This window comes from Octopus bimaculoides, chromosome 29 (genome assembly GCF_046866305.1).
Source record: "Octopus bimaculoides isolate indiv1 chromosome 29, ASM4686630v1, whole genome shotgun sequence".
Taxonomy (NCBI): Eukaryota; Metazoa; Mollusca; class Cephalopoda; order Octopoda; family Octopodidae; genus Octopus; species Octopus bimaculoides.
The window spans coordinates 4771540-4798920 of NC_142956.1; the positions used below are offsets into that span (position 1 = coordinate 4771540).

At 38.0% G+C, this 27381-nt stretch overlaps 2 protein-coding genes across 2 annotated transcripts in view; both read right to left on the reverse strand.

The window, feature by feature from the left end:
- LOC149130308 (uncharacterized) overlaps positions 1-22122 on the reverse strand; it is a 35442-nt gene extending 13320 nt beyond the window's left edge. Inside the window, exon 1 of the mRNA XM_089345760.1 lies at positions 9487-22122. Within this exon, the coding sequence (XP_089201886.1) occupies positions 9487-9492 (6 nt within the window). The 5' untranslated portion in view covers positions 9493-22122. The remainder of the gene's footprint in view (positions 1-9486) is intronic.
- Positions 22123-24254: 2132 nt separating this feature from the next.
- On the reverse strand, positions 24255-27240 carry LOC128251234 (uncharacterized). Its single transcript, XM_089345763.1, has 2 exons — positions 26990-27240; positions 24255-26863 (listed from the first exon to the last, which is right to left on the reverse strand). The coding sequence occupies exon 2, from the start codon at positions 25926-25928 to the stop codon at positions 24915-24917; it is 1014 nt and encodes a 337-aa protein (XP_089201889.1). The 5' UTR covers positions 25929-26863; positions 26990-27240; the 3' UTR covers positions 24255-24914.
- Positions 27241-27381: the final 141 nt, after the last annotated feature.

Below are 27381 nucleotides of genomic sequence, written 5' to 3' on the forward strand. Positions count from 1 at the left end.
TTTTAGAAACTTCTAACTCCTCTGCAAGTTCTCTATTTATGATATTTGAGCTTTCTTCGAATTTTGCCTTCAAAATATCCTCATTCAATTCTGAAGGTCTTCCACTGCGACTGTCATCTTCCAAGCTAAACTCTCCAGCTTCAAATTTTGCAAACCACCATCGAACAGTTGGTTCACACAGAGCGTCATCAGCAGGAAATTAACAAATGTTTCTGCAAGTCTTTGCAGCATTTTCTTTCTTTTTTAGAAAAAAAGAAAAGCATTACAACGCGAATATGAAACTTGGTTATTTATTTCAAATGTCAATAAAGGGTAACCGGAATAAAAAAAGAATAGTCAGGCGCAGGAGTGGCTGTGTGGTAAGTAGCTTGCTTACCAACCACATGGTTCCGGGTTCAGTCCCACTGCGTGGCACTTTGGGCTTATGTCTCTTCTACTATAGCCTCGGGCCGACCAAAGCCTTGTGAGTGGAATTAGTAGACGGAAATTGGAAGAAGCCCGTCGTATATATGTATATATATGTGTGTATGTGTGTTTGTGTGTCTGTGTTTGTCCCCCCCCCCCACCATCACTTGTCAACCGATGCTGGTGAGTTTACGTCCCCGTAACCTAGCGGTTCGGCAAAAGGAGACTGATAGAATAAGTACTAGGCTTAGAAAGAATAAGTCCTGGGTCGATTTTCTCGACTAAAGTCGGTGCTCCAGCATGGCCGCAGTCAAATGACTGAAACAAGTAAAAGAGTAAGAGTAAGAGAGTCTACATTCCGACGGGAACAAAGAAGATATGCACCACCACTTCAAGCAACGCCAAAGGTTTAACTGTGTCACGTTTCAGATGTGTTCAATGAAGCGTTAACAGATTTAGCTTAACAACGCTCAGAACTTTCTGAATAACGTGTGTGTGTGTGTGTGTGTGTGTGTGTGTGTGTGTGTGTGTGCGTGCGTATGAAGTATATGGCATGTACATATTGCGTTCTAACAAGTAATTTGTATTCCTATACCTAAGCAAGCTCATACACGCATACATGTATGCATGCAAACACACATACATGATACATACGTACACACACATACATACACACACATACATGCATGCATACACACACATACATAGTCACACATACATACATACATACGTACGTACATACATAATGCATGCATACGTACATACATACACACACACACATATACATACATTTATTTATTCATTTTTTTTATTTATTTATGGGTTTCAGCCAAGTGGCTGCGGTCATGCTGGTGCACCACCGTGATTTTCCGTCTTTATGCTGTGCTCTCATCACGTTCCTTGCATCGCTCTTCTCCCCCACCTGATATGGTCCAATCAAGAGTTTTGATGGCACATCTGGTGTATAAGAGAATTTGACATCGCTGCCCTAAACTGCGTCTCATTACGAGCCATTGGTTCGTCTGGTATCGTGGAGAGGAAAGCGTCAAGTTTTGTCTTGAAGACCTCCGCATCCATGTCTTGCATGTCTCTCAAATGTTTTTGCAGGGCATTGAAGAACTGAGGTCCTCTGAAACCGAGGCTGCTGCAGTATCTCGTTCTTATGTGAGATGCAGTGGACGGCACCTTCGGAACCATGCAGTGGCGACCCGTGCGGGCATTCCTGTAGTACTTGATGCCAAAGTTTGGCACCAGTCCTTCCAGTATTTTCCATATGTATATTATTACATATCTCTCCCGCCTGCGCTCCAGGGAGTAGAGACCTAGTGCCTTCAGTCGCTCCCTGTAGTTCATCTGTTGGACTGTGGCGATCTTTTTTGTATAGTGCCGCTGAATTGCCTCGAGTTCTGCTGTTCGCTTAACACTGTGTGGTGACCACAACTGAGAACAATAGTCTAGGCGGCTCAGAACAAATGTCTTCCATAGAGACAACATGACTTTTTGATCCCTTGTACGGAATATCCTCAGTATCCACCCTGCCAGTTGTCTGCACTTTGCTGTCAACTTGACAATGTGCATGTGAAATGATGCATCACTACACATGTTGATGCCCAGATCTCTAACTGTTTGTGGTTCTGGGATTGCAGTACCTCCAGGCCCTGTGTATGCCAGTTGGGAGGTACTTGTGGTCTTGTAGCGCAGTACTTGAAATTTTTTTGCATTGAACTGCATATTATTTTGCTCTGCCCACTCATATATTGCATTTAGGTCATTCTGCAGGCTTACAATATCATCAGGATTCTTTATTGCCTGAGATATCTTTGTGTCATCAGCATAGCTAGTGACAGTGGCTCTCCGAGTGACCGTGGGCATGTCCAGAAGGGCCACTATGAACAGTAGTGGCCCCAGAACAGTTCCTTGTAGAACACCGCTCAATATTTGTGTTTCCCTAGATAGTTCTCCATTGGCTGCAACTGTCTGACTTCTACCATTCAGGAAGTCATGCAGCCACTCTCCTAATTTACCAGCTATGCCAAGGTTTCGCAGCTTGTGACATATCAAGCCATGATCAACTTTGTCAAAGGCTTTTGCAAAGTCGAGATATATCACATCAACATTTGAATGGTCAAGTAGCTGCTTCAGGACCCAGTCATAATGCTGCAAGAGCTGCGTGAGGCAGCTTCTACCTGGACGGAAACCATACTGGGTCTCATTCAGCAAGTCATTTTCTTCTAGGAACGCAATCAGTCTCCTTCTGACAATTCGTTCCATGACTTTGCTAATATGTGAAGTCAGAGAGATGGGCTTGTAGTTCCCAGCCTCTGCTCTGCTTCTACCTTTATGGATAGGACATATGGTGCCTTCCTTCAGTTTTTTGGGAAGTTTACCATTTGCAAGGAAACTCTGGAAGAGTATCCGGAGTGGTCCTGCTAATTCTTGTTTACACGACTTTAAGAGGACAGCTGGGAAACCATCGGGGCCAGTTGCCGAATTTGAGCTCATTTCATTTATGGCAGCTATCACATCTTCCTCTTCAATGTCGATGTAGGTAATGGATGCAGTCTTTTTCTGCTGAGTGCTATTGTCAAAGAAATCAGCTGGGTTCTTTATCTGCATGTGACTCAGAGGAGAAGTGAAGACACTCTTGAATTGTGTACTGAGCACTTCACTTATCCATGTGGGATCTGCAGTCAGTGAGCCATTAGGCAGGAATAGGGGTCCTATCTTATACTGTAACGTAGCAGTCTCTTTTGCAAATCTATAGAAAGCCTTGGGGTTTGTTTTTATGCTTTCTACTGCTCTCTTCTCCTTCTCTGCTCTCTTCTCCTTCTCTGCTCTCTCCTTTTCATGGGAGAGTTTAATTTTGTTTTCTATTTCTAACAGTGTTAGTTTTAATTTAGCCCTTTTCCTATCTTCCAGTTCTCTATTTAACTGGTTTGAGACCTTTGTTCTGTGTCTCATAAGGATTTTCCATACACACATACATGCATACATACATACATGCATGCATACACACAAGTACATACATACGTACTTACAAACATACACATATACATACATGCAAACGTACATACATACACACCCACTTACATACATACATGCATACGTAGATACATACATACGTACATACACAAACGTATGTACATACATACATACATACATAGCTACATACATACATACATGCATACGTAGATACATACATACATACGTACATACACAAACGTATGTACATACATACATGTATACACACACACATATATACGTACGTACATACAGACACATACCATATACCATTACCATTGCTCATGCCTATTTACCCTGTGTTTGATAGAAACAAACCCAATTATAAACAATGTAGAGATCCTGAAACATCTCATCGAAGTAGTTGATATATTTTACTGAAACAGTTACAGGATCCTCAGGGGTTGTAACTGATATCCTATAGGTATCGATATATCAGGTGATAATGAACAATGACTAGTCACTAGAATTGGAAAGTAGATAGGACAAGGCAGACTTGGGCTTAAACGCCAACAAATTCAATGATAGTTGCTTACATTAACTACCACACTATACATTAGATAACGTAGTCCCAGATACACTATGTCTGAATAAAAGATGGGATGGTCACAGCTGGAGCGTCTTTGATCATAGGCCTGTCTGGATCAGGATTGACCTGGGGTCAAACAATAACTATAGCCATTAATACTAACTACTATATTTATCGTAGTCCTAGATACACTATGTCTGAATAAAAGATGAGATGGTCACAGTTGGAGTGTCTTTGATCAGAGATCTACTTCATCAGAACCGACACTTCAACATAACGTATTCATCACTGTCAAACTACGCGCACACACATGCAAACAGACACCGAAATACACGCATACACACACACACATATTCATGCATAGACGCATCCACACAATCTCACGCACAGATTCACGCTCAAACACACACACAAACGCCGAGCCACACACTCACACAGACACACATACAGAAAGTGAGAAACACAAATACACACCCGCACGCACAAACAAGCACATAGTCACATGTAAATGCACAATCTCTCTCTCTCTCTCTCTCTCTCTCTCTCTCTCTCTCTCTCTCTCTCACGCGCACACACTCACTCACACACATACACACAGATATGCTAACGCACAATCTGAAACACGTCTACACACACACATGCATAGACACATATACACAGTCTCACACACACATTCACAAACACATACAAACGCACGCAAACAAACGCAGAGACACCGATACACACAGAGAGAAACACACGTACACACATACACAAGCAAGCAGACATATGTCACACACACACATGTAAACGCAACATTTCTCGCACATACACACACAGCCAAACAAACACAGATACATAGAGTCACACACACACACACACACAACCAAACACAAAGAGATACATAGTCGCATACACGTGTAGACGCAAAATCTCTCGCACGCACACACACAACCATACACAAAGGAATACCTAGAGTCACACATACACACACACATGCAAACACATTCACACAACACACACACACACAGACACACTGTCACTCAGCTTCACACACATACACTGCTAATCCTTTCCTCAATACCGCCGCATTTAGTGATAACCTTCTCCAGTGACCCAACATATTTATCAGTAGCCAAAGCTGATGTTCCTATTTTAAGGCCCAGCTTAGAATGTACTTCAGTACATATCGACAGCAGATCTTCTTACAGATGTTACTGTGTAAAATCTCTAGGTCTTTTATGTTTCACTGGTTTTAATCATTGGAATGCGGTCATGCTGGAGCTCCGGCCAGAAGGATTTTAGTCAAACAAATCAACTCCAGTATTCTTATATTCTTTTACTTGTCTCAGTCATTTGGCTGCGGCCATGCCGGAGCACCGCCTTTAGTCGAGCAAATCGACCCCAGGACTTATTCTTTGTAAGCCTAGTACCTATTCTATCGTTCTCTTTTGTCAAGCGATGTTGGGGAGGGGACAAACAAGGACACAAACATATATATATATAATCATAAATATACAGGGATTAGCACGAGTTGCTTCTCCAACATACTGAGAATTTAGAAATAGCAGTCATTCCCTGCCCTATATCTGTATATATATATATATATATATATATATATATATATATATATATATATATATATATATATATATATATATTATTTTGTTTAAAAGAGTTCCAACACTGTCTGTTTTTTATGTTTTATTTATATTCCTGCAGAACTAATGTCGGGTATTGAATATGGAATATACAATATGTAATATAATATACAATATATAATATAAAATAAAATAAAATAAAAATGGATGGCACCATGAAAGAAAGTATTGAATGTAGATGAAATATTGAGTGTTCAATATAAAGGATCAAATATATAAATATAAATATATAAAGGCGACTCGAGTTTCAGGGCTATTTCCCTTCGTCATGGCCGGTATGACAGACTTTAACAGACAAAATAATATATTCCTCTATACACAATCATACAAAAAACCCCCCACCTTTTTTGTATTTATTTTTACTCGTATATATATATATATATATATATATATATATATATATATATATATATATATATATATATATATATAAGGAGCAAAAATACTGGAGATTCAGTAAACGACACGTGGTAAAATTATGAGTTGAAAATATGTAAAGAAAAATGAAGAAAAATGCCTTCGTTTCGCATAGTTTAATATTTTTTTTATATAAATATATACATATTATATGGCTGTTTTAAAATCCAACTGGTTTTCGCTATTTAAATTAGCTTTTGAAGGGGTATTGTATAGCGACTAATTCGCATGATGAAGGGATTTCGCCATCTTGGCTGTTTGAAAAATAAGAAAGGATTTAGAGAGTGTATATATATATATATATATATATATATATATACGACGGGCTTCTTTCAGTTTCCATCTACCAAATCTACTCACAAGACTTTGGTCAGCCCGAGGCGATAGTAGAAGACACTTGTCCAAGGTTCCATGCAGTGGGACTGAACCCGGAACCATGTGGTTGGTAAGCAAGCTATTTACCAAACAGCCACTCCTGCACCTAAAGTACTTGAATTTTCTTTTAACTGTTTGTTGACCAAAACATTTTCATAATTTGTTTTTCCTAGATGTCCTCTATGCTTGTTTCCAGACTTAGCTCTTGTTTCTTGCGTCTTGAGTAATATAAAGCTTCCCTTTCATAAGTCCCAACTTATTCTGATGCTTGGACGCCAGGGAAATATATCCTGCGTACTATAACTAATACACAGGACAGATCAACAATTTACGAGCGTAACAGACATTCTTTTCTACTCTAGTCACAAGATCCGAAATTTTGGAGGAGATGGCCAGTCGGATAGATCAACTCCAGTACGCAACTGGTACTTAATTTCTCGACCCCGAAAGGGATGAAAGGCAAAGTCGACCTCGGCGTAATTTGAACTCAGAACGTAAAGACAGACGAAATACCGCTAAACATTTCGCCAACGTGCTAACTATTCTTATTTCTTTATTGCCCATAAGGGACTAAACATAGAGGGGATAAGCAAGGACAGACAAAGGGATTAAGTCGATTACATCGACGCCAGTGCGTAACTGGTGCTTAATTAATAGACCCCGAAAGTATGAAAGGCAAAGTTGACCTTGGCGGAATTTGAACTTAGAACGTAACGGCAGCCGAAATACTGCTAAGCATTTCGCCCAGCGTGCTAACGATTCTGCCAGCTCGCCCTACTTAAATATCAATTAATAGTTCTTTCTTTATTGCCCACAAGGGGCTAAACACAGAGGGGACAAACAAGGACAGAGAAAGGGATGAAGTCGATTACATCGACCCAAGTGCGTAACTGGTACTAATTTAATCGACTCCGAAAGTATGAAAGGCAAAGTCGACCTTGGAGGAATTTGAACTCAGAACGTAACGGCAGACGAAATACCGCTAAGCATTTCGTCCGGCGTGCTAACGAGTCTGCCAGCTCACCGCCTTACAAGCGTAACAGATATTCTTTTCTGTTCTAGGGACAAGGCCCGAAATTCTAGGGGAAGGGGCCGGTCGATTAGATCGACTCCAGTACACAACTGGTACTTAATTTATCGAACCCGAAATGATGAAAGACAAAGTCGACCTCGGCGGAATGTGAACTCGTGATGGTCATGGTCAGAATGTCTCTAGTATTGTTCGCTGGGTGAGAGCTGACCATGAAAACCTGGAGATCGCCCTTTATGAGTCAGCATGACTCGAGAAGGTAGCTTCACCTGAGGTTTCTTTGTTAATCGCAGTTGGCCGGCTAAGACTGGAATGCGTCTTGAACCGAAAAATTTCCCAGTCGGAATCTCGAAAACTACTTCCGGTACCTACGTTCCGTAACAGCATCTACTCCGCGCACAACTTCCGACAGGTTTTCGTTGCTTTTTTCTTTCAAAATAGCAAAATAATGAGATGTCGATAATATTCGTTATAGTCTCCATTTACAAGTACACTAACTACAACCTGTTTTGTCGCAAGTTCGCGTCGAATTACGTTCAAATGTCAAGTATGAAACGAAGGCTTGGAGTCTAATGACAACAAAAGGAGGACGAATTTTTAGGCCAATCCAATACATACATGTGGAGGCGTGTGGCCTAGTGGTAAGGGTGTCAGCACCATGATCGTAAGATTGTGGTTTCGATTCCTGGACCGGGCGACGTGTTGTGTTCTTGAGCAAAACACTTCATTTCACGTTGCTCCAGTTCCACTCAACTGGCAAAAATGAGTAACGGTGCGATGGACTGGTGTCCCGTCCAGCTGGGGAACACATACGCCATTGAAAACGGGAAACCGGGCCCATGAGCCTGGCTAGGCTTTAAAAGGGCGCATTTATTTATTATTAATGCATACATACATACATACACACATACATAGTTATATTTTAAAAAAATACAAGATAAACTCTGATTTTCCCCCAGATTAAAGGTTGCACTTAGAAGTACTCAAGAACTTCACACTTGAGGCAAAAGATAAATAGATACAAGATTGACACCAGATAATTCAGTCCACAAACAATATTTCAACTCATTTTCATCAAAAGAATTTATATAGAAGAACCATCAGAAGCACATGATTATTCTACGGAATATATTGAGACACATAGATACACCACAAATAGATAAATATATAGATATATTAAAGATATATAAATACGTAAATACTTAAAAAGTATATAGAGTAATTGATATATTTAAGAAAATACATGCATATATACATATATATATCTAAACACACACACACACATATATATATTTAAAACAAGTGAGGATCAAAATACTTCAAAGGGAAATATATATATATAAATAAATATATAAACAAATGTATATATATAAACATCATGTAACCTCGTGGGCATCGGTACCATTTTCCTCTTTCTCCGTTCTTCCATTCTCCGAACTTTCCATCTTTCCGACGAAGGGCTACGCCCGAAACGTCATACACTCTCTCTTTCCTTTCCTGAGCGTCCAATAATACTATCCATATCACGTCCTCACTTTGTTGTTTTTTTGTTTTTTTGTTATTGATTTTTTGAACTATATATATATATATATATATATATACTTTATTTAAAAGCAGCAGAAATATAACAAAAAAACTGTTACTCAGTTTCACGTTCCTGTTCATCGGACAGTTTTTTCTAACAAAACTGTCCGATGAACGGAAACGGGAAATTCCGAGTAACAGTCTTTTGTTATATTTCTGCTGCTTTTAAATAAAGCATGTTACTCTACCTCTGGTATTTGAGTACTCTTTTTTCCACCTTGTTGCACATTTTATGTGCTTACTCTGGTAATATATATATGCACACACGCACGAATATATATGTGTGTGTGCATGTATATATAAGTATTTATAAATGTGTATAGAAATGTATGCGCATGTATGTTTCGTATAAAATCTGTGCTTCTTTGCATATACAAGTTGTTTTCAGCCGTACATTTGATGGACATCACCACACACACCCACACATAAAGCAGAGTAAATAAAACGTACAAATTAAAAAAAAAAAAAGCAATTATATTAATTACCTTCATTATATCCAGCAACAGCCCTCAACAGGGCTCATATATAAAAGCATCCCCGTCTGGGTGTATAGAAATCCGCACAGATGCGCCTGTGTCTGTACGTATCCATGTGTATCACAGTTTTCGCTCTTTCAAACAATCACCTTGCTTCCTTTTACCAAGACAACCCGCCGCCGCCGCCGCTTATTATTATTATTATTATTATTATTATTATTATTATTATTATTATTGTTGTTGTTGTTGTTGTTGTTGTTGTTGTTGATGATGGTGGTGGTGGTGGTGGTGATGAGCTGGCAGAAACGTTAGCACGCCGGACGAAATGCTTAGCGGTATTTCGGCTGTCTTTACGTTCCGAGTTCAAATTCCGCCGAGATCGACTTTGCCTTTCATCCTTTCGGAGTCGATACATTAAGTACAAGTTGCCGTACTGGGGTCGATCTAATCGACTAGCCACATCCCCCAAAATTTCGGGCCTTGTGCCTATAGTACAAAAAGGATACTTTCTGAGTTCAAATTCCGCCGAAGTCGACTTTGCCTTTCATTCTTTCGGAGTCGATACATAAATACAAGTTGCCGTACTGGGGTCGATCTAATCGACTAGCCACATCCCCCAAAAATGCGGGCCATGTGCCTATAGTAGAAAAAGGATACTTTCTGAGTTCCAATTCCGCCGAGGTCGACTTTGCTTTTCACCCTTTCTGGGTCGATGATATAAGTACCAGTTACGCACTGGGGTCGATATAATCGATTAGCCCCCTTCTCCCAAAATTTTCAAGGTCTTGTGCCTAGAGTACAAATAATTATTAGCAGTAGTAGTCTCCTTTGTGCACATTTTCTAAACCCCACCCCATTCTCTTTAATATTCTTCTTTCTCCTTATCTTTTATTTTCATCTCACGTCGTCTTCCTTTTGTCTCCTACCTTTCCATTACGTCATCCTCAGTCTTTCTCTTTTACTTCACTTTTCTTTCTCCTCTTCCTCGTTCTTATTACTCCTACTTTTACCGTCTGCTATTTTTCTGCCTCCATTTCACTCTTCGCCTTCTTCTTTCTCTTCTCTTTCTTCTACTCTTACTCCTACTCCTTTCTGGCATCCTCCCCTTTATTCTTTCTTTTTAGTCTTCCTCCCCTATTTTCTCTCACCTCCTTTCTTCTTTATCTCCTTCACCCTCTTTTCCTCTCCTCCCTCTCATTGATATTCTTCTTTTCCCCCTTCTTTGCTCTCCTTTTTACTCTCACTTTCCTCTTCTCTTCCCACTACTCTTTTCCCCCTTTCATTTTCTTTTTGCTTCTATGCTTTTTCATTCTTCCTTCCTCTTTCTACTACTTTTTCTCCTGCCTCTTTCTCTCCTTTTCTTCGTCTTCTTCTTTACCTTCTCTTTTTCCCTAATTTATCCATCTTTTTCCTTTCCTCTTTCTTCAAAATCTTTCCTCTTACTCCTCCTCCTACTACTGCTTCTTCCTCTCCCACTCTACTTTTCTATCCTCTCCCCTTAATCTTCTTTCCAATCCTCTTTCTGCCCCTCTGCCTTTTCAATATCCTCTTACGTATGCTTCCTTTTAACTTTCTCCCTCATATTCCCTCTTTCTTTTATCTCCCTTACTCATCCTTCTCTCATTTGTTAACTCCTCTCCACTTTCTTCCCTTTCCTCTTTCCCATTTTCCTCCTCCTCCTCCTCTTTTCTTCAATAAAGTATGTTGTGCATATATGTGTGTATGGCTGTGTGGTAAGAAGCTTGCTTCTCAACCACACGGTCCTGGGTTCACTCTTGCATGGCACTTTGGGCACGTGTCTGACGAAAGCCTTGTGAGTGCATTTGGTTGATGGAAACTGAAAGAAGCCCGTCGCATATATAGATATATATATGCAATCACTAAAGAAAAGTCTAATAATGGGGCATATAAGCCTTCCATGGAAAAAAGCAGGTTTTCCCAAACGTGTGGGACTCAAACCCATACTTCTTTGTTTTTGCGACAAGAATGGTACCATTACACCAACCAACCAACCTTCACAGCAATATGTATATATATATATATACTAGCAGAGATACCCGGTGTTGCCCATGTCACATGGAATTGAAGAATTAGACTTTTCTTTTATATTTTCTCTAATGAAATGGAATACCTATGATTTGAATTTTATCAAAATTTGAGATTATGAACTTTAATGGGGGTTCTTTCCCTCTTTACACACCCTCACAAAAATTCTAATCATGACATATTTATCCCAGGGCATGACCCAACTCAAACATTAACAACTGTGTGATTTGAGAGCTAAGGGAAATGAAAGTGTCACCTCTGGAGTTTGCCAATGATCACTATGCCAATAGGTAGGTGAACAGAATACAAGTGCAATCTATAAATCTCTTTGAATGACCAATCACTTACCTGGAAAGGCCTTGAAATCAATGTTACTATCTGGGGACTATCTCTGACCCAGCGATAATAAAAAGACCCAAAGGATGTATGCAACCAAATAACTTTACTCAAAAAAACACTTTACAACTGAATCAGTGGAGGCAAAAATGCCTCTCCTTTACTTGACAATTTATGCACCACATTGCAGAAATCTCAGTCTAAGTAGATCTCAAAGCAAACTCTTAAACTCTTGTACCATTGAATTACAAATAACGCTCATCTTATATCCTAGGGTGACTCTACAGTTTCCATGAGCATGATGACAGCAAAGTGATATATACAGGCAAAGCAGATCAATATGTATATGACCTTTTAGATAAATTATTCTATATTGTAGTTATTTTGGACTTCTGAAGATGATTTATCTTTTTAATCAATATGTCAATAATTTAGCATTCAAGTTAACATCAACTTAGACATTACATTCATCTTTAATGAACGATTAATATCACTCTAATAAAATATTTACTTTTCTGTTTTCTCTTCTTCATAATAACCAACGATTTCTATTACAATAGAGGTTCAATGATTAATTTATCAAATATGTTTCTCAAGTCTTTAACATACCTTCAAATCATCAATACATACTTTCTATGCACTATTACAAAAATAAATCATATGTTGACTTGCTCTTATTTAAGAAACAGAAACTTGGCCATATTAAGAAACAACTCGCTATAAATAATTCAACATTACTGTAAGAACAGATCATTCCGATTCAAAAAGATACTTTAATTAATAAGATTAAAATGACTGATTCCTGTATTACTTTATCATTAATAGAGTAATTACATCATAGACAGACCATTGACATCAAAATCAATAAGGAGGAGACAACGATGTATAAGAAAGCAGGATTATTATTTCTCAAAAGATATTTTACATTTATATATATATTCACAATATATACATAAGACAATTCAATATGATTATGTAATAAAAGAATGCAAGATCCAAATAATGACAGATGACACAGTAATCAAATCATGTACAGTAGTCCCTGGACTTTTCAAACAAATTACTGATGAAAAATATGAAATAAAAAAAATGTTCATCTTAACGAAACACCAAAATCAAATCTAGTGAATCAATATTATTGATTAATATCACATAAAACAATATTCATTTATATATTTTCACAATATATATGGCAAATCACTATGACTTTGTAACAAGAGAATGCAAAATCATGCAAATAATGGCTTATGTTACAGTAATCACATCATTAACCGGAGTCCTTGTACTCTTCAAACAAATCAATGAAAAACAAAACGAAAATAATAAAAATGGAAATTTTAATAGCTGGGCATCAAAATCATCTCTAGTGAATCTGCACTATTGACTAATATAACAAAAAATATTATATATTTATACACATTTACAAAACATAAGGCATAACAATATGACCTTGTGACAGAGAATAGAAACCCATCTATCCAAATAATGACTTATGTCACAGTAATCAGATCAGAAAAGGAGTCTGCGAACTCCCCAAACAAATCAATGAGACAAAATACAAATTTAAAAAAAAAAAAAAAAAGAAGAGAAATTTAAATAGCTAAGGATCAAAATCAAATCTAGTGAACTTACACGATTGATCAATATCACAAAAAATATTATACCTTTAAACACATTCACAATTCATAAGGCAGATCGATACGACTATGAACTCAGTGAATGCAAACTCTAAATAATGACCCAAGTTACAATAATCAAATCATAAATAGGCGTCTGTGAACTCTTCAGAGTTTATCAATGCGATAAAAAGACAAAATGAGATAATGGTAAAAGCTAAGCCTCAAAATAAAATCTGGTTAACCACAAATATGATGTAAGCAATTGTGGAGGCGCAATGGCCCAGTGGATAGGGCAGCGTACTCGTGGTCATAGGATCGCGGTTTCGATTCCCAGACCGGGCGTTGTGAGTGTTTATTGATCGAAAACACCTAAAGCTCCACGAGGCTCCGGCAGGGGATGGTGGCGAACCATGCTGTACTCTTCCACCACAACTTTCTCTCACTCTTACTTCCTGTTTCTGTTGTGCCTGTAATTCAAAGGGTCAGCCTTGTCACACTGTGTCACTCTGAATATCCCCCGAGAACTACATTAAGGGTACACGTGTCTGTGGAGTGCTCAGCCACTTGCACGTTAATTTCACGAGCAGGCTGTTCCGTTGATCGGATCAACTGGAACCCTCGTCGTCGTAAGCGACGGAGTGCCAACAACGATGTAAGCAAGAAAAGTTGTTTAGAAATAAAAACATGATAGGAAATTAATCAATAATGATCAGAAACTTGAGGATAATTGCCAATGTTAATTTTGATTTGCCATTAACATTTAAAATTTCCTCATACACAATGTCTTTAGTTATATTTTCTGGTGCATAAATAAAAAGATTTGTCTTTGCTCCCACAGGTAATGCTCCTACTTAAAGTTGGCCATGTGAAAAGCAAGGGTCTTCAAGTTGCACTCCAGCAACTTTTAAGGTTTGGCCTTGATTTTATTAATGGTCATGGCAAAACAAAGTTGGATGGGAAACTGCGATGTCTTAAACTGAAAAGACATATTAGATGTTATAACAGGTATTCGAAGAATGAAGGTGGTTTCACCTTTAACACATCCAGTGAGAATAGTAGCCTCAATGCAGTTTCTCATAAGTTTGTAAACAATAAGTCTTGTACCGTTGCATAATTTTGGTTGAGACAAATTACGTAGTAACATGATAGGAGCTCCTTTTGCCAGTTGAAGACAATGAGGAGGTGTTCCTGGTGGTTCCAATGAGTTCAAAAATTTGACTGGATAATTAACAATCTCCTTTTCATCAATAACTGTATCAATTTATACGTTACTATTTCTCCTGGAAAGGCATTCAAGAGTTTGGGGTTAATGCTTTTTATTGTAGCATTTTTGGGGGGCCATTATAGCTGGTTCACATATCCAATCTGTATTCTGGTAGTAAGACAGAAGATCTGGGAAGACTTTAGCTATTAAATCATCTACAGAATCAACCAAATTACAAGATTGGATCAAATTCAAGACACTCTTCTTCATCAGTAACTGCTCTCCCTTCACTGAGTCTTAAAAGTGTCTCTGTAAAATCCTTCAGCTGATTGGTCTCTCGAAAGTTGTGCCCTCATATTAGTTAAAAGATTGAGTGTTTGCACATGGTGCCACAATGCTGAGGACTTTATGGATGCATTTAGCTCATCCACTTTTGATCCTTTGGGAACAACTGGGAGGGTCTGACGGAAATCTCCTGAGAATAGTACCGTGATATTTTCCATCAGTGAATTATTGTTTCTAATGTCTTGTAATGTTCTTACAACAGCTTGGAGGGCTCTTGTGTGGGCTGTGGTACATTCATCCCAAACGATTAAATCACATTTCTTTATCGGTTTGCCCATTCCAGAATTTTTAGATATATTACAAACTGGATCTTTCTTGCTACTTAAATCTAAAGGTAACTTGAAAGTTGGATGAGCAGTTTGATCTCCCGCTAGTAATGTTACAGCAATCTCAGAAGAAGCAGTCACTAAATCTATTCTATTCCATTGACTTTAGCCAGAAGTGAATGTCCTCCCAGTACTGCCTGGAGCATCTAGAAAACAAAAGTCCTCCTCTAGAATTGTTAATGCTGTTTATGATAGTAGAGTAGGCATGATGTTGATCTGGTAAACGCTTGCAAAGATTTTCATTTCTGTGCATTGTCAGTTCCATCAAATCACATGAAGTTTCCCTCATCATTTAGTTGGACAAACTATTGAGTGATCCTCTATTTGTATGTGGAAAACCTAAAATTTTCAATAGGTTCACTTCCCATTGAAACAATTTGATCTTATATTTCAATTAAAACTTCCTTGTATAAAGCATTGGTGAAATTAATTTCAGTCAGGATTTCTCAGTTGTGCTTGGTGTTTAAAATCCTCAGCAAGACCATTTCTCAACTTATTCCAAAGTTCTAGAGGATTGCTTACTTTACAAACTTTGAGAATAATCACAAAAAGACATCTTAAACTCTTTTGGTATTCTTCAGGTAGAGGCTTCTGCTAGCATTGCTTCCAATTGCTGTTCACTTTCAAGCAAACCAAACTTAAAACATGCTTCTTGAAATGTTTAGCAAATCTTACTTTCTATTTCTTTAAAACTTCTAAATGAAGTAGGTTCTCTTTTCTCATGAAGAATCATTCTGAGGAAAAAAAACATTCATATTGGTTAGGATGTATTGTATACATGCTACCAATTTTTATGTAAAACTTAATACCAGGATCACCATCAACATCTGAACCTCTTTTACCATTTTCCAGCAATTATTACTCCATGTATAATAGGAAGGAACTTCATTGTAAAGTAGCGTTTTGGCAAAATCACCTTGCTGACAAAATTTGAAAAATGCTGTTAATGTCATGTCTTTTGGATTCAAAACTTGGTTTGCAGTTGTCTCAGCAGTGAAGTATATCCTCTGACCATTTTCTAAATGCACAGAAAGTTGTTGAATAGCCGGGTATCTTTTGTGGATTACAAATCCAAAAATGCACCAAAAGCTCTCATTACTGCTGATATATCTTCTGACCTGGTATTGTGTAATTTCATCATTAGCATTATCTTGAATGGTGAAAGCAGTAGCATCGCTCCCTTAATTTATGTATTTGCAGACATGCTTTATACTCTTTGTAGAGTTACAAATTCGATGTAGATATGAGCATAAAAAGTCCTCGACAGCAAGGGAAAATAAGGAACCATCCATCGGTTGTCAGCTTCATACCTTCTAACTTTAGCTTGCTTTCCTTCATCTTCTGGTTTTCATCTTCTGTATATGGGATATCCATCTTCACTAAATTGAGAGTGAAAAGTAAAATTTTTTGGATATTTTTTTGGGACACTTCTCCTCCTTCATACATGGTGATCGAGGGTTTTGAGCATTATAAGGGCCATGAACCATATGAGTGTTCACAATCTTATAAAGTGGTTAATCAATTTCAGAATCTGGAATTCCTGCTGAAATGATGGAATCCACTTGATTTGAGTTCAATTTTGTGCAAAACCAAAGTAGAATATGGGCATGAGATAAACCTCTTTTCTGTCATTCCACAGTATCCATGGAACAGCAAACTTCTCCAAAGATGTGTACCTTTGTTAATAGGTGCATCATTTTTTTTTTAGTTTTAAGTGAAAAACCCATGCTATGAGATCATGTCTATGAAGAGGTTTTGGGTCAAGAATAAGTTCCTTTTGTATTTCAGGCCATTTTGAATTACAAGTAAAAGTTACAAATAAATCTGGTCTGCCATATTTGTGTACATATGCCATGGCATCCTGCATTCTGTCTTCTTGCATATAGCGTGGTCCTCTTGAGAAACTTGACAGAAGAATGCACAACTGTCTCAATTCACTTCCATCCCTATCATTTTGTATGCTATTCCGTAAGTTAATGTATGAATCAACACAAAGCTCTTTTTGGTGTTCTTATATAGGTAAATCTTTCAAATGCAATCTTGGTTCACAACAAATTATTGAAATAAATCTCTACTTAGAAGCAATATGTTAAAACTGTTTGGACAAAACATGAGATAAAAGGCATAGAAATCCATGAATGATACAGTTTTTCTTGAATTATGTCCTGCCTAAGGAATTCCAAATTGATAACCATCTTGTCCATATGGAAAAAGCAATGGGTAATGTAGAGCATCGTAGGAGCGATGTGTATCATTCATTCACATGTTGAACAGTAGAATCTCTAAAATTTAAAATTGTACCTCACTTTCCAGATTGATCACCTGCCAAAAGGATAGTAACATCATTAATCTCTGGTGCATTGAAACACTGTGCATGTTCATTTGGGAGCCTTTTATCAGCATCGATCCCTATTTGAAAATTTGTGTTTTGTGTATTTTCAAGAGCGTGTCTGTAACTTCTGACATAATTGATGTGAGTGTGAAGCATTTGTTAAAGTTGTTGTACAATATCCAAGTGAATCCCATGATTATAGTTACACCTTGTTTCAGGCTGATTTTTCATATTGTTAATGAAATAAACTTGTAAAAAATTTATGTCCTCCATTTTGCAGAGGTAAAAATGCTTCCAATTTCATGATATACTTGCCCTTGGATATTGAATGTGGACATGAATCCCTCTTCATTCACAATTTTTGCTCCAAAAGAAGTTATCTGGAAAGCATTATTATGTCATCATATTTTTTCAAGAAAATGTTTTGAATGGGGGTGGGGGTTGTTCCATCAAGAAGTTTTTTCACTTGTTCAGCAAACAGAGGCAGCCTAATTTTCCCTCCACTGATCACATCACAATACAGGAGATTAATTCATCCAAGTTTTAGCATTGCAATCATTGCATTGTTCTGACATAGAGCCAATCTTTACTATTGTTTCTGTTTCATAACAATGCCTGGGATCGTAACTGAGGCACCCCTATGCCACTGTTCTGCATTCAATGGACGTGCTCTAACTTCTACGTGCCTGATTCGATCAATCTGACTTCTATTTATGTTCAACTTCTTCCTATGATTATTGGTTTAAATGAGCAATTATTCTTTGTTGGATAGCCTGAAGTGAAGCTATCTTTTGATTTTCTTCTTCTTGACTTTGTAAAACTGGCATTCTTTGTTGATTATCTTCACATTGTTTGTTTCTTTGTTCTTCACTCTCTGCTTCTCATCTATGTGCCATTCTTTGTGTGATTCTTTGTTCTCCACTCTGTGTCTCACATCTCTCTGCCATTCTCCTTGCATTAGCCTCCTTCGCTCTTCTGTTTCCTGTTGTCTTTTCCTCTTCATATATGTCACTCGATCGGATTTCCCGAATGGAATCCTCTGTTTTGGTGGCATTTTCTACTGGAACATCTGGAAAATAATAAGACTATCTGTTGACACTCAGGTCTTCAGCTCCTTCGAACAGCCATCAGCTCTTAAATCAAGGTGAAACATTTTTATGAGGCTGTTTTCAGTTACAGACCTATCGAAGAATTAGCTTACAGTCTATATAGGAAATGGGGAGATATCTAAAGAATGTGGATGAAACATATATTTGTTCGGGGTGAGAGAGAAAGAGTGTGTGTGTGTGTGTGGGGGGGGGGTGATAAGTGTGTACATGTGTCATTACTGTAATTTCTTAGAATTAACCTAAGCCAACCTGTAAAAGAAACTATATCATGAGATCAACAGTTGAATGATTTAGTGAAAGAGTAGAAAGAGCAGTGAATGATGAGTGGAATAACAAATACAACTTTATAGGAAGCAGTAGGCCCATAAGCCCTAAGCACATACACCCATCCTGGCACTACAGATGCATGAGCCAAAATATAGCTGCACTCCATATGCACCAGATTAATTTTAAGACCACAATGGCTACCTCATATGCATAGGGCTACAGATTTTTCTAAAATCTAAGACTACAACTATATTCATCTTGGCTTAGGCAAAATGACTGAATTGTGGGGGTTAAGCCCCCATTAAGGAGTCTTACTAACCTCCTAAAAAGTTGAAATTTTAGGAATATTACTTCATTTGTGTCTAATATCTATGGTTAAAATTTCATCAACAGCAAAAATATATGAATTTTCATGGGGGTTATGGCCTCATTTATGCCCCCTAACTTTCAAACATGGACTGCATTACTTCCACCCTTATGCATAGAATATATTTTCCAAATTTCATAAAGATCCATTCAGTACTTTTGACCTTGTTTGGATCATGTAAAATGACTAAAATTTGGGAGTTAAGGCCCCCATTAAGGGGTCTTAGAATCCTCATGAGAAGTGGAAACTTTAAGAACACTTTTTGATGTGTGTCCATTGCCTATGGTTGAAATTTCATCAACATCAGAAATTTATGAATTTTCATGGTGGGGTTCTTCCCCCTTTAAGCCCTCTCAAATTCAAACTATACTGCATTATATCTGTCCTTATACATTGAATCTAAGTTCCAAATATTATAAGGATCCATTCAGTAATTTTGGTCCATGAGAAATGACTAAAATTTGGGGGCTAAGCCTCCATTAGGGGGTCTTAGAATCATCCAAAGAAATGGAAACTTTGGGTATATATTTTAATTTATTTCTAACACCTATAGTTTAAATTTCATCAAAATACAAAGCATATGAATTTTTATGGGAGTTCTGCCCCCACTTTTTACCCCCTCAAAATTGTATGAAACATATGGTATTACCCCTCTCCCTAGGCTTGGATTTTGTGGTCCAAATTTCATTCAGACCAGTCCAGTAGTTTTCAAATCTATAAGTAACACATGAACACACATAAGGACATTGACTTTCATATAATAAATATATATATATATATATATATATATATATATATATCATCATCATCATCGTTTAACGTCCACTTTCCATGCTGGCATGGGTTTGACGGTTTGACTGGGGACCAGTGAGCTAGATGGCTGCACCAGGCTCCAATCTGATCTGGCAGTGTTTCTACAGTTGGATGCCCTTCCTAACGCCCACCACTCCGAGAGTGTAGTAGGTGCTTTTATGTGTCACTGGCACAAGGGCGAGTCAGGTGGTACTGGCAATGGCCATGCTCAAATGGTGTTTTTACGTGTCACCTGCACTGGAGCCAGTCCAGTGGCACTGGCAACGCCCTCGCTCGAATGTTGATTTCCACGTACCACCGGCACAAGTGCCAGTAAGGTGACGCTGGTAACGATCACACTCAAATGGTGCTTTTTACGTGCCACCAGCAAGGAGGCCACACAGTGGCCCTGGCAATGGTCACGCTCGGATGAAGCTCTTAGCACTCGACTGGAGCGGATGCCAGTCATAAGGTGCTGTCAATGAATTTGATTCCAATTTCACTTGCCTCAACAGGTCTTCACAAGTAGAGTTTAATGCCCGATGAAAGAAAGGTACACTTAAGTGGGCTGGTTATGGTCTCACTTGGCCTGCTGGGTCTTCTCAAGCACAGCATATTTCCAAAGGTCCGTCACTAGTCATTGCCTCAGTGAGGCCTAATGCTTGAAGGTTATGCTTCACCACCTCATCCCAGGTCTTCCTGGGTCTACCTCTTCCACAGTTTCCCTCAACTGCTTGGGTGTAACACTTTTTCACACAGCTATCCTCATCCATTCGTACCACATGACCCATACCAGCGCAGTCATCTCTCCTGCAAACCACAACTGATGCTTCTTAGGTCCAACTTTTCTCTCAAGGCACTTTTACTCTGTTGAGTATGCTCACTGACATTACACATCCATCGGAGTATACTGGCTTCATTCTTTGCAAGCTTATGCATGTTCTCAGCAGTCACGGCCCATGTTTCACTGCCATGTAGCATGGTTGTTCGTACACATGCGTCTTACAGTCTGCCTTTTACTCTGAACGAGAGGCCCTTTGTCATCACCAGAGGTAGGAACTCTCTGAACTTTGCCCAGGCTATTCTTATTCTAGCAGCTACACTTTCAGAGCACCCACCCCCGCTACTAACTTGGTCACCGAGGTAACAGAAGCTATCAACCACTTCTAGTTTTTCTCCCTGGAATGTGGCAGAAGTTGTTTTCTGCACATTTTCAGTGTTTATTGCTCCTGAGCATCTGCCACATACGAAAACTATCTTCCTAGTTAGCCTTCCTTTGATGTTGCTGTATCTCTTATGTGTCCATAGCTTAAACTGGGTACATCTTATAGAGTTTCTACCTACACCTTTTCTACAGATCGAGCAGGGCCATCTACCTGAAGGGGTTTGTGGGTTGCCTGCCTTTCTACTTATTAAGACTTTGGTTTTAGCTAGGTTGACTCTAAGGCCCTTCAATTCTAATCCTTGCTTCCACACCTGAAACTTCTCTTCTAGTTCTGATAGTGACTCAGCAATTAGAGGAAGGTCATCAGCATAGAGGAGCTCCCAGGGGCAACCTGTCTTGAATTCCTCTGTTATTGCTTACCATATATATACATACATATACACATATAACTACAAATGATATGAGAAGTTTAGGTCAAGGTAATCCAAACTTATAGGTATGCATTCTGAGTGCTCCAACAGGTAATCCACCAAAATTCCAGTCAGAACAGTGGATGGAGTTGTGATTGTATGAATGTCTTGTTCGAAAAAAAAACTGGCAGTTGGTACCTTACCTCTGCGTCAGTAGGTATTGGTTAAAGTAGTGAAGAAGGACACACAATTATTCGAGGCAGGACAATGGCGTTTAAATTCATTTAATTCAGTCTAAAAATAATAAAATAATGCAAAACCTTACCAGTTTTGTATTATTGTACTATTTTTAGATTTAAATGAATTTAAATGCCATAGTCTTGCCTTGAATAATTGTTTGCCTTCCTCACTACTTTAACCGATATAATGTGTATGTCAGGAAGGGCATCCATCTGTAGAAACTATGTGAAGACAGACATGGAACCTGATAGCCCTTCAGCTGGTCAGCTCCTGTCAAACCGTCCAACCCATGCCAGCATTGAAAACAGATGTTAAATGATGACAATGGTGATGATGTATTTTTATTGCCAGCTCTCCATAAAACCACAATTCCCAGTCACACTTCCAGTTTGTCAGAGATTGTGAGCTATCCACACGTTTTTTCCTGTCTATCTTCTTCCCCCGCCCCGCCCCTTTTCATCTTGCTTTTGTCCTCTTTCCTGAACTTTCTATTTCTCTCCGACAAAAGGACTACATCACAAACATTATACTTCCACTCTATAACGCTTACTTACTCTTTTACTTGTTTCAGTCATTCGATTGCGGCCATGCTGTAGCACCGCCTTTAGTCGAGCAAATCGACCCCAGGACTTATTCTTTGGAAGCCTAGTACTTACTCTATCGGTCTCTTTTGCCGAACCGCTAACTTACGGGGACGTAAACACACCAGCATCGGTTGTCAAGCGATGGCGGGGGGACAAACACAGACACACAAACATATATATATATATATATATATATATATATATATACATATATATGACGGGCTTCTTTCAGTTTCCGTCTACCAAATCCACTCACAAGGCTTTGGTCGGCCCGAGGCTATAGTAGAAGACACTTGCCCAAGGTGCCATGCAGTAGGACTGAACCCGGAACCATGTGGTTGGTAAGCAAGCTACTTACCACACAGCCACTCCAACTTTTCACCTTCTTTGAACATCAACCTAGTAATAATAACTTCAAGCATCCCTTGGACATTTGTTTTTTATAAGTGGTTTTCTTTTTTGCAATTGATTTGTCTTACATTATATATTGGCTTAAAAGCCACACTCTGTGCAGAATTTCAAGCTAGCTCTTGCCGAAGTGTTATTGGGTTCAAGACCCAAAACTAAAGAGAGCTAAATAGTATGACTGTAATACGTGTATAATGACTACAAGCCCTGGTGGTGTTTGATCAGAAGTTAAGGACAGATGAGAATTAATTTTGTAATGCAATCATTCTATTGTTCCAGCCCCAAGTTGAATTTCAACTGTTGACCAATTTGTCCCAAAGTTCTTATCTTAATGTGAAATTAACGGAGAGAATTTATCTCCCCGCTTGACCTCTGATGTCATCTGACAAATGCCAACCAAGATAGTGTGAATCAGTCAAGCTTTACCTGCTAGAAATAGCAACCCAAATGCTTTTAAACCAGATTCCAATACTGGATATTCATGAATCAAATGAAGGGCAGATTTTCAATCCCAGGATCATCCTCATTCCAAAAAGGTATAATATGACTATGTAGAGGAAACACAGACTGAGATAAAAGGGTCCCAGATGGAATGACAGAATTTCACTTTTATTGATACACACACACACACATATATATGTATGCATACAAATGCCTCAGTAGTCATAGCATCAGGCCCACAATCATAATGTTCGATTACATGACCAGGCTGTGTGTTCTGTTCTTCAGCAAGACACTTTATTTCACATTGACCCAGTTCACTCAGCTGTAGAAATGAGTTGCGATGTCACAGGTGCCAAGCTGTATCGGCCCCTTTGCCTTTCCCTTGGGTAACATCAGTGATGTGGAGAGTGGGGGGAACAGCTGGTTTTCCATAAACCATTTTGTCTGGACTTGTGCCTAGGAGAACTTTCTAGGTTCAATCCTGTGGACATTCATGATTGAGGGGAGCATTAACATGTGTGTGTATATATAAATATGCACACACATACGTATACTAAATCCATCTACAAGGTTTTATTCGGACCAAGGTTGAAGACACTTGCCTAAGGAGCCATGTAGTAGGACTGATCCTAGAACCATGTCATTGAGAAGCAAACTCCTTACCACTCAGCCATAATTGTAGCAATCTATGAATAAGCTTTCTCTTTTCCTTAAACCATAAAGCACATCATGTCTGTCACATTTATTTCAAGACTGTAAAAAAAGCAGTAACTTCTAAGTTCATTTGCATTATATTTAAAAGTACAGCTTTAATTAAATGGCAGGTTTTCAAATGAATTTGTTGAATGACTTTGCTGGTGTTTAATAAATGAACATAATGTTCTCAAATATGCTGACTGACACTACAAAACCTCCATGAGTCCTGCTATAGAAGCATAAATTTTGGTAACGAAATAATGTTTGTAAATGTTCTTTCAATGGAATATCCAATAATTTTATAGATATCTATTTACTCAACAATAATTTTTCCAACAAAGACACTCTATTGACCATGATCCAAATTTTCACAGATTCAGACACTATTTTATATGAATGGTGAGTGAAGTGATTCTTGGGAGGAGAGAATGTTTCAACACAGATCTCATAGCGATATGGTTTCTCTCCTGTACAAATGCATTCACCACAGACATCACACCACTATGACATGGTTTCTTTCCTGTCTATTTGTGAGTAAAGTGACGACTCCAAGAAAATGCTTTCCCACACGTATCACAGTGATATGGTTTCTCTCCTCTGTGAAGATACTTATGTCAAGTCCGATTACTTCCATGAGAATAATTTACAACAAATATAACAGTTATATAGTTTCTCTTCTATATGAATACATTTGTGAATATTTAGATGAACATTTTGAGAGAATGATTTACCACACATATTATAATGTTACAATTCATCTCCCACATGAATGCATGTATGAAGAGATAATTGATTATTTTGAGAGAATGATTTACCACAGATATCACAGTGATATATCTCTCCTGTATGAATACGTTTATGTCTAGTTAACTTACTGTTCTCAACAAATGTTTTACCACAAATATTACAGTGATAAGGTTTCTCTCCTGTATGGATGCGTTTATGAATATTTAGTGCTCCATTTACAGAGAATGATTTACCACAGATATCACAGTGATATGGCTTCTCTCCTGTATGAATACGTCTATGTTTTGTTAATGTAACATTCTCAGCAAAAGCTTTACCACAGATATTACAGTGATATGGTTTCTCCCCTGTATGGATGCGTTTATGAATATTTAGGGCTCCATTTACAGAGAATGATTTACCACAAATATTGCAATCATATGATTTCTCTCTTGTGTGAATGTTTGTGTGAGTAGTCAGGTTATTTTCACAAGAGAATGATTTACCACAGATATTACAGTGATATGGTTTCTCTCCTGTATGGATGCGTTTATGAATAGTTAATTGATGATTTCGAGAGAATGATTTACCACAGATATCACAGTGATGTGGTTTATCTCCTGTATGAATGCATTTATGAAGAGTTAATTGATGATTTTGAGAGAATGATTTACCACAGATATTACATTGATATGGTTTCTCTCCTGTATGAATGCGTTTATGAATAGTTAAGTTACCATTCTCAGCAAATTTTTGACCACAGATACTACAGTGATAGGGTTTCTCTCCTGTATGGATAAGTTTGTGTCTAGATAAGTGACTTTTGTCAGAAAATGATTTGCCACAAATATTGCATTGATATGGCATCTCGCCTGTATGAATGCGTTTGTGAAGGGTTAGATGATCACTTCTTGAGAATGATTTACCACAGATATTACAATGATATGGTTTCTCTCTTCTATGGATGTATTTGTGTCTAGATAAGTGACTTTTATTCGAAAATGATTTATCACAGATATCACACTGATACTGCATCTCTTTTATATGAAGACGTTTTTGATTTAGCAAGTTAATACTTTGAGAGAATGATTTACCAAAGATATCATAACTTTACAATTTCTCTCTCATATAAAATGCATGTATGAAGAGTTAGTTGGTTATTTTGGGAGAATGATTTACCACAAACATCACAGTGATATGATGTCTATCCTGCATGAATACGTTTCATTGTCGTTTATCATCATCGTCGTTTAATGTCCGCCTTCCATATGTCTTGTAAATGTACCGTCCTCAGTAAAAGCTTTACCACAGATATCACAGTGATATGGTTTCTCTCCTGTATGAATGCGTTTATGAACATTTAGGGCTCCTTTTTCAGAAAATGATTTACCACAGATATTGCAATCATACGATTTCTCTCCTGTGTGAATGTTTGTGTGAGTAGTAAGGTTATTTTCACAAAAGAATGATTTACCACAGATATTACATGCAAATTCTCTCCTGTATGAATATTTGTGTAAAACGTCAAGTTACTTTTGTAAGAGAGTGATTTTCCCATGAATGATATCACGCATATTTATCATTTTCCTTGACAATGTTTTACCATCATCAAGACAATTAATCCCTTTAGAATGTATTTTGTGATTAACCTTGATTTTTAGATAATTCATTGTCCATTTCTTCTTTCCTTTAGTATATATTATTTCTAGCAAATAATTCTACTGCAGTATTCTCAGCAATTGTGATCTTGTTCAATATCAGATGTTTAAAACGACATCATAAATGTTTCCACTTGTAATCTAGAAAGCAAAACCATTTCTTAAACATTCCAGAGAATAAAGAAATGGATTTCTATGACAGCTTCTTATATGTCTGCTCTGTATAACATCTTCCTTTTGTCTGTAAAGACAATAAATATTAAGGATGTGACTCATGTAAATAATTCCTTGATGTCAATGTCCAAAGACAATCTGAAATAACAGAGAAACAACAGTGTAAGTTATAGAAGATACTTGGAAAGTAGACATAATTAAGCATCATCATCATCATCATCATCATCATCATCATCATCATTTAATGTCTGATTTCATGCTTGCCTGTGTTGGATGTTTTGACTGAGGACTGGCAATCGGGGAAGCTGCACCAGGCTCCAATCTGATTTGGCAAGATTTCTACAGCTGTCTTTCCTAATACCAACCACTCCAAGAGTGTAGTGGGTGCTTTTTACACGCCACCAGCATGGAGGCCAGTCAGGTGGCTCTGGCATCAGCCATGCTCAAATGGTGCTTTTTACACAGGTGTCAGTCAGGCGACACTGGCATCAGCCTTGGTTACGTTTTCTATAATACAACAGAAAATATATATACATATTATTTCATAAAAGTTTGAACCAGCAGGTTTGTAAAACAAGCCTAGCTTGTCAAGTATCTCCAAATGCCTGACAAGGTAAATTCATTATACTAATAAAACTTGAAGTTGCATTTGGCTG

Coding starts and splice junctions, on each gene's coding strand:
- LOC128251234 (XM_089345763.1), bottom strand. CDS start 25,928: ATGCAGTATCAGTGTGATATCTGTGATAAATCATTTTCGAATAAAAGT.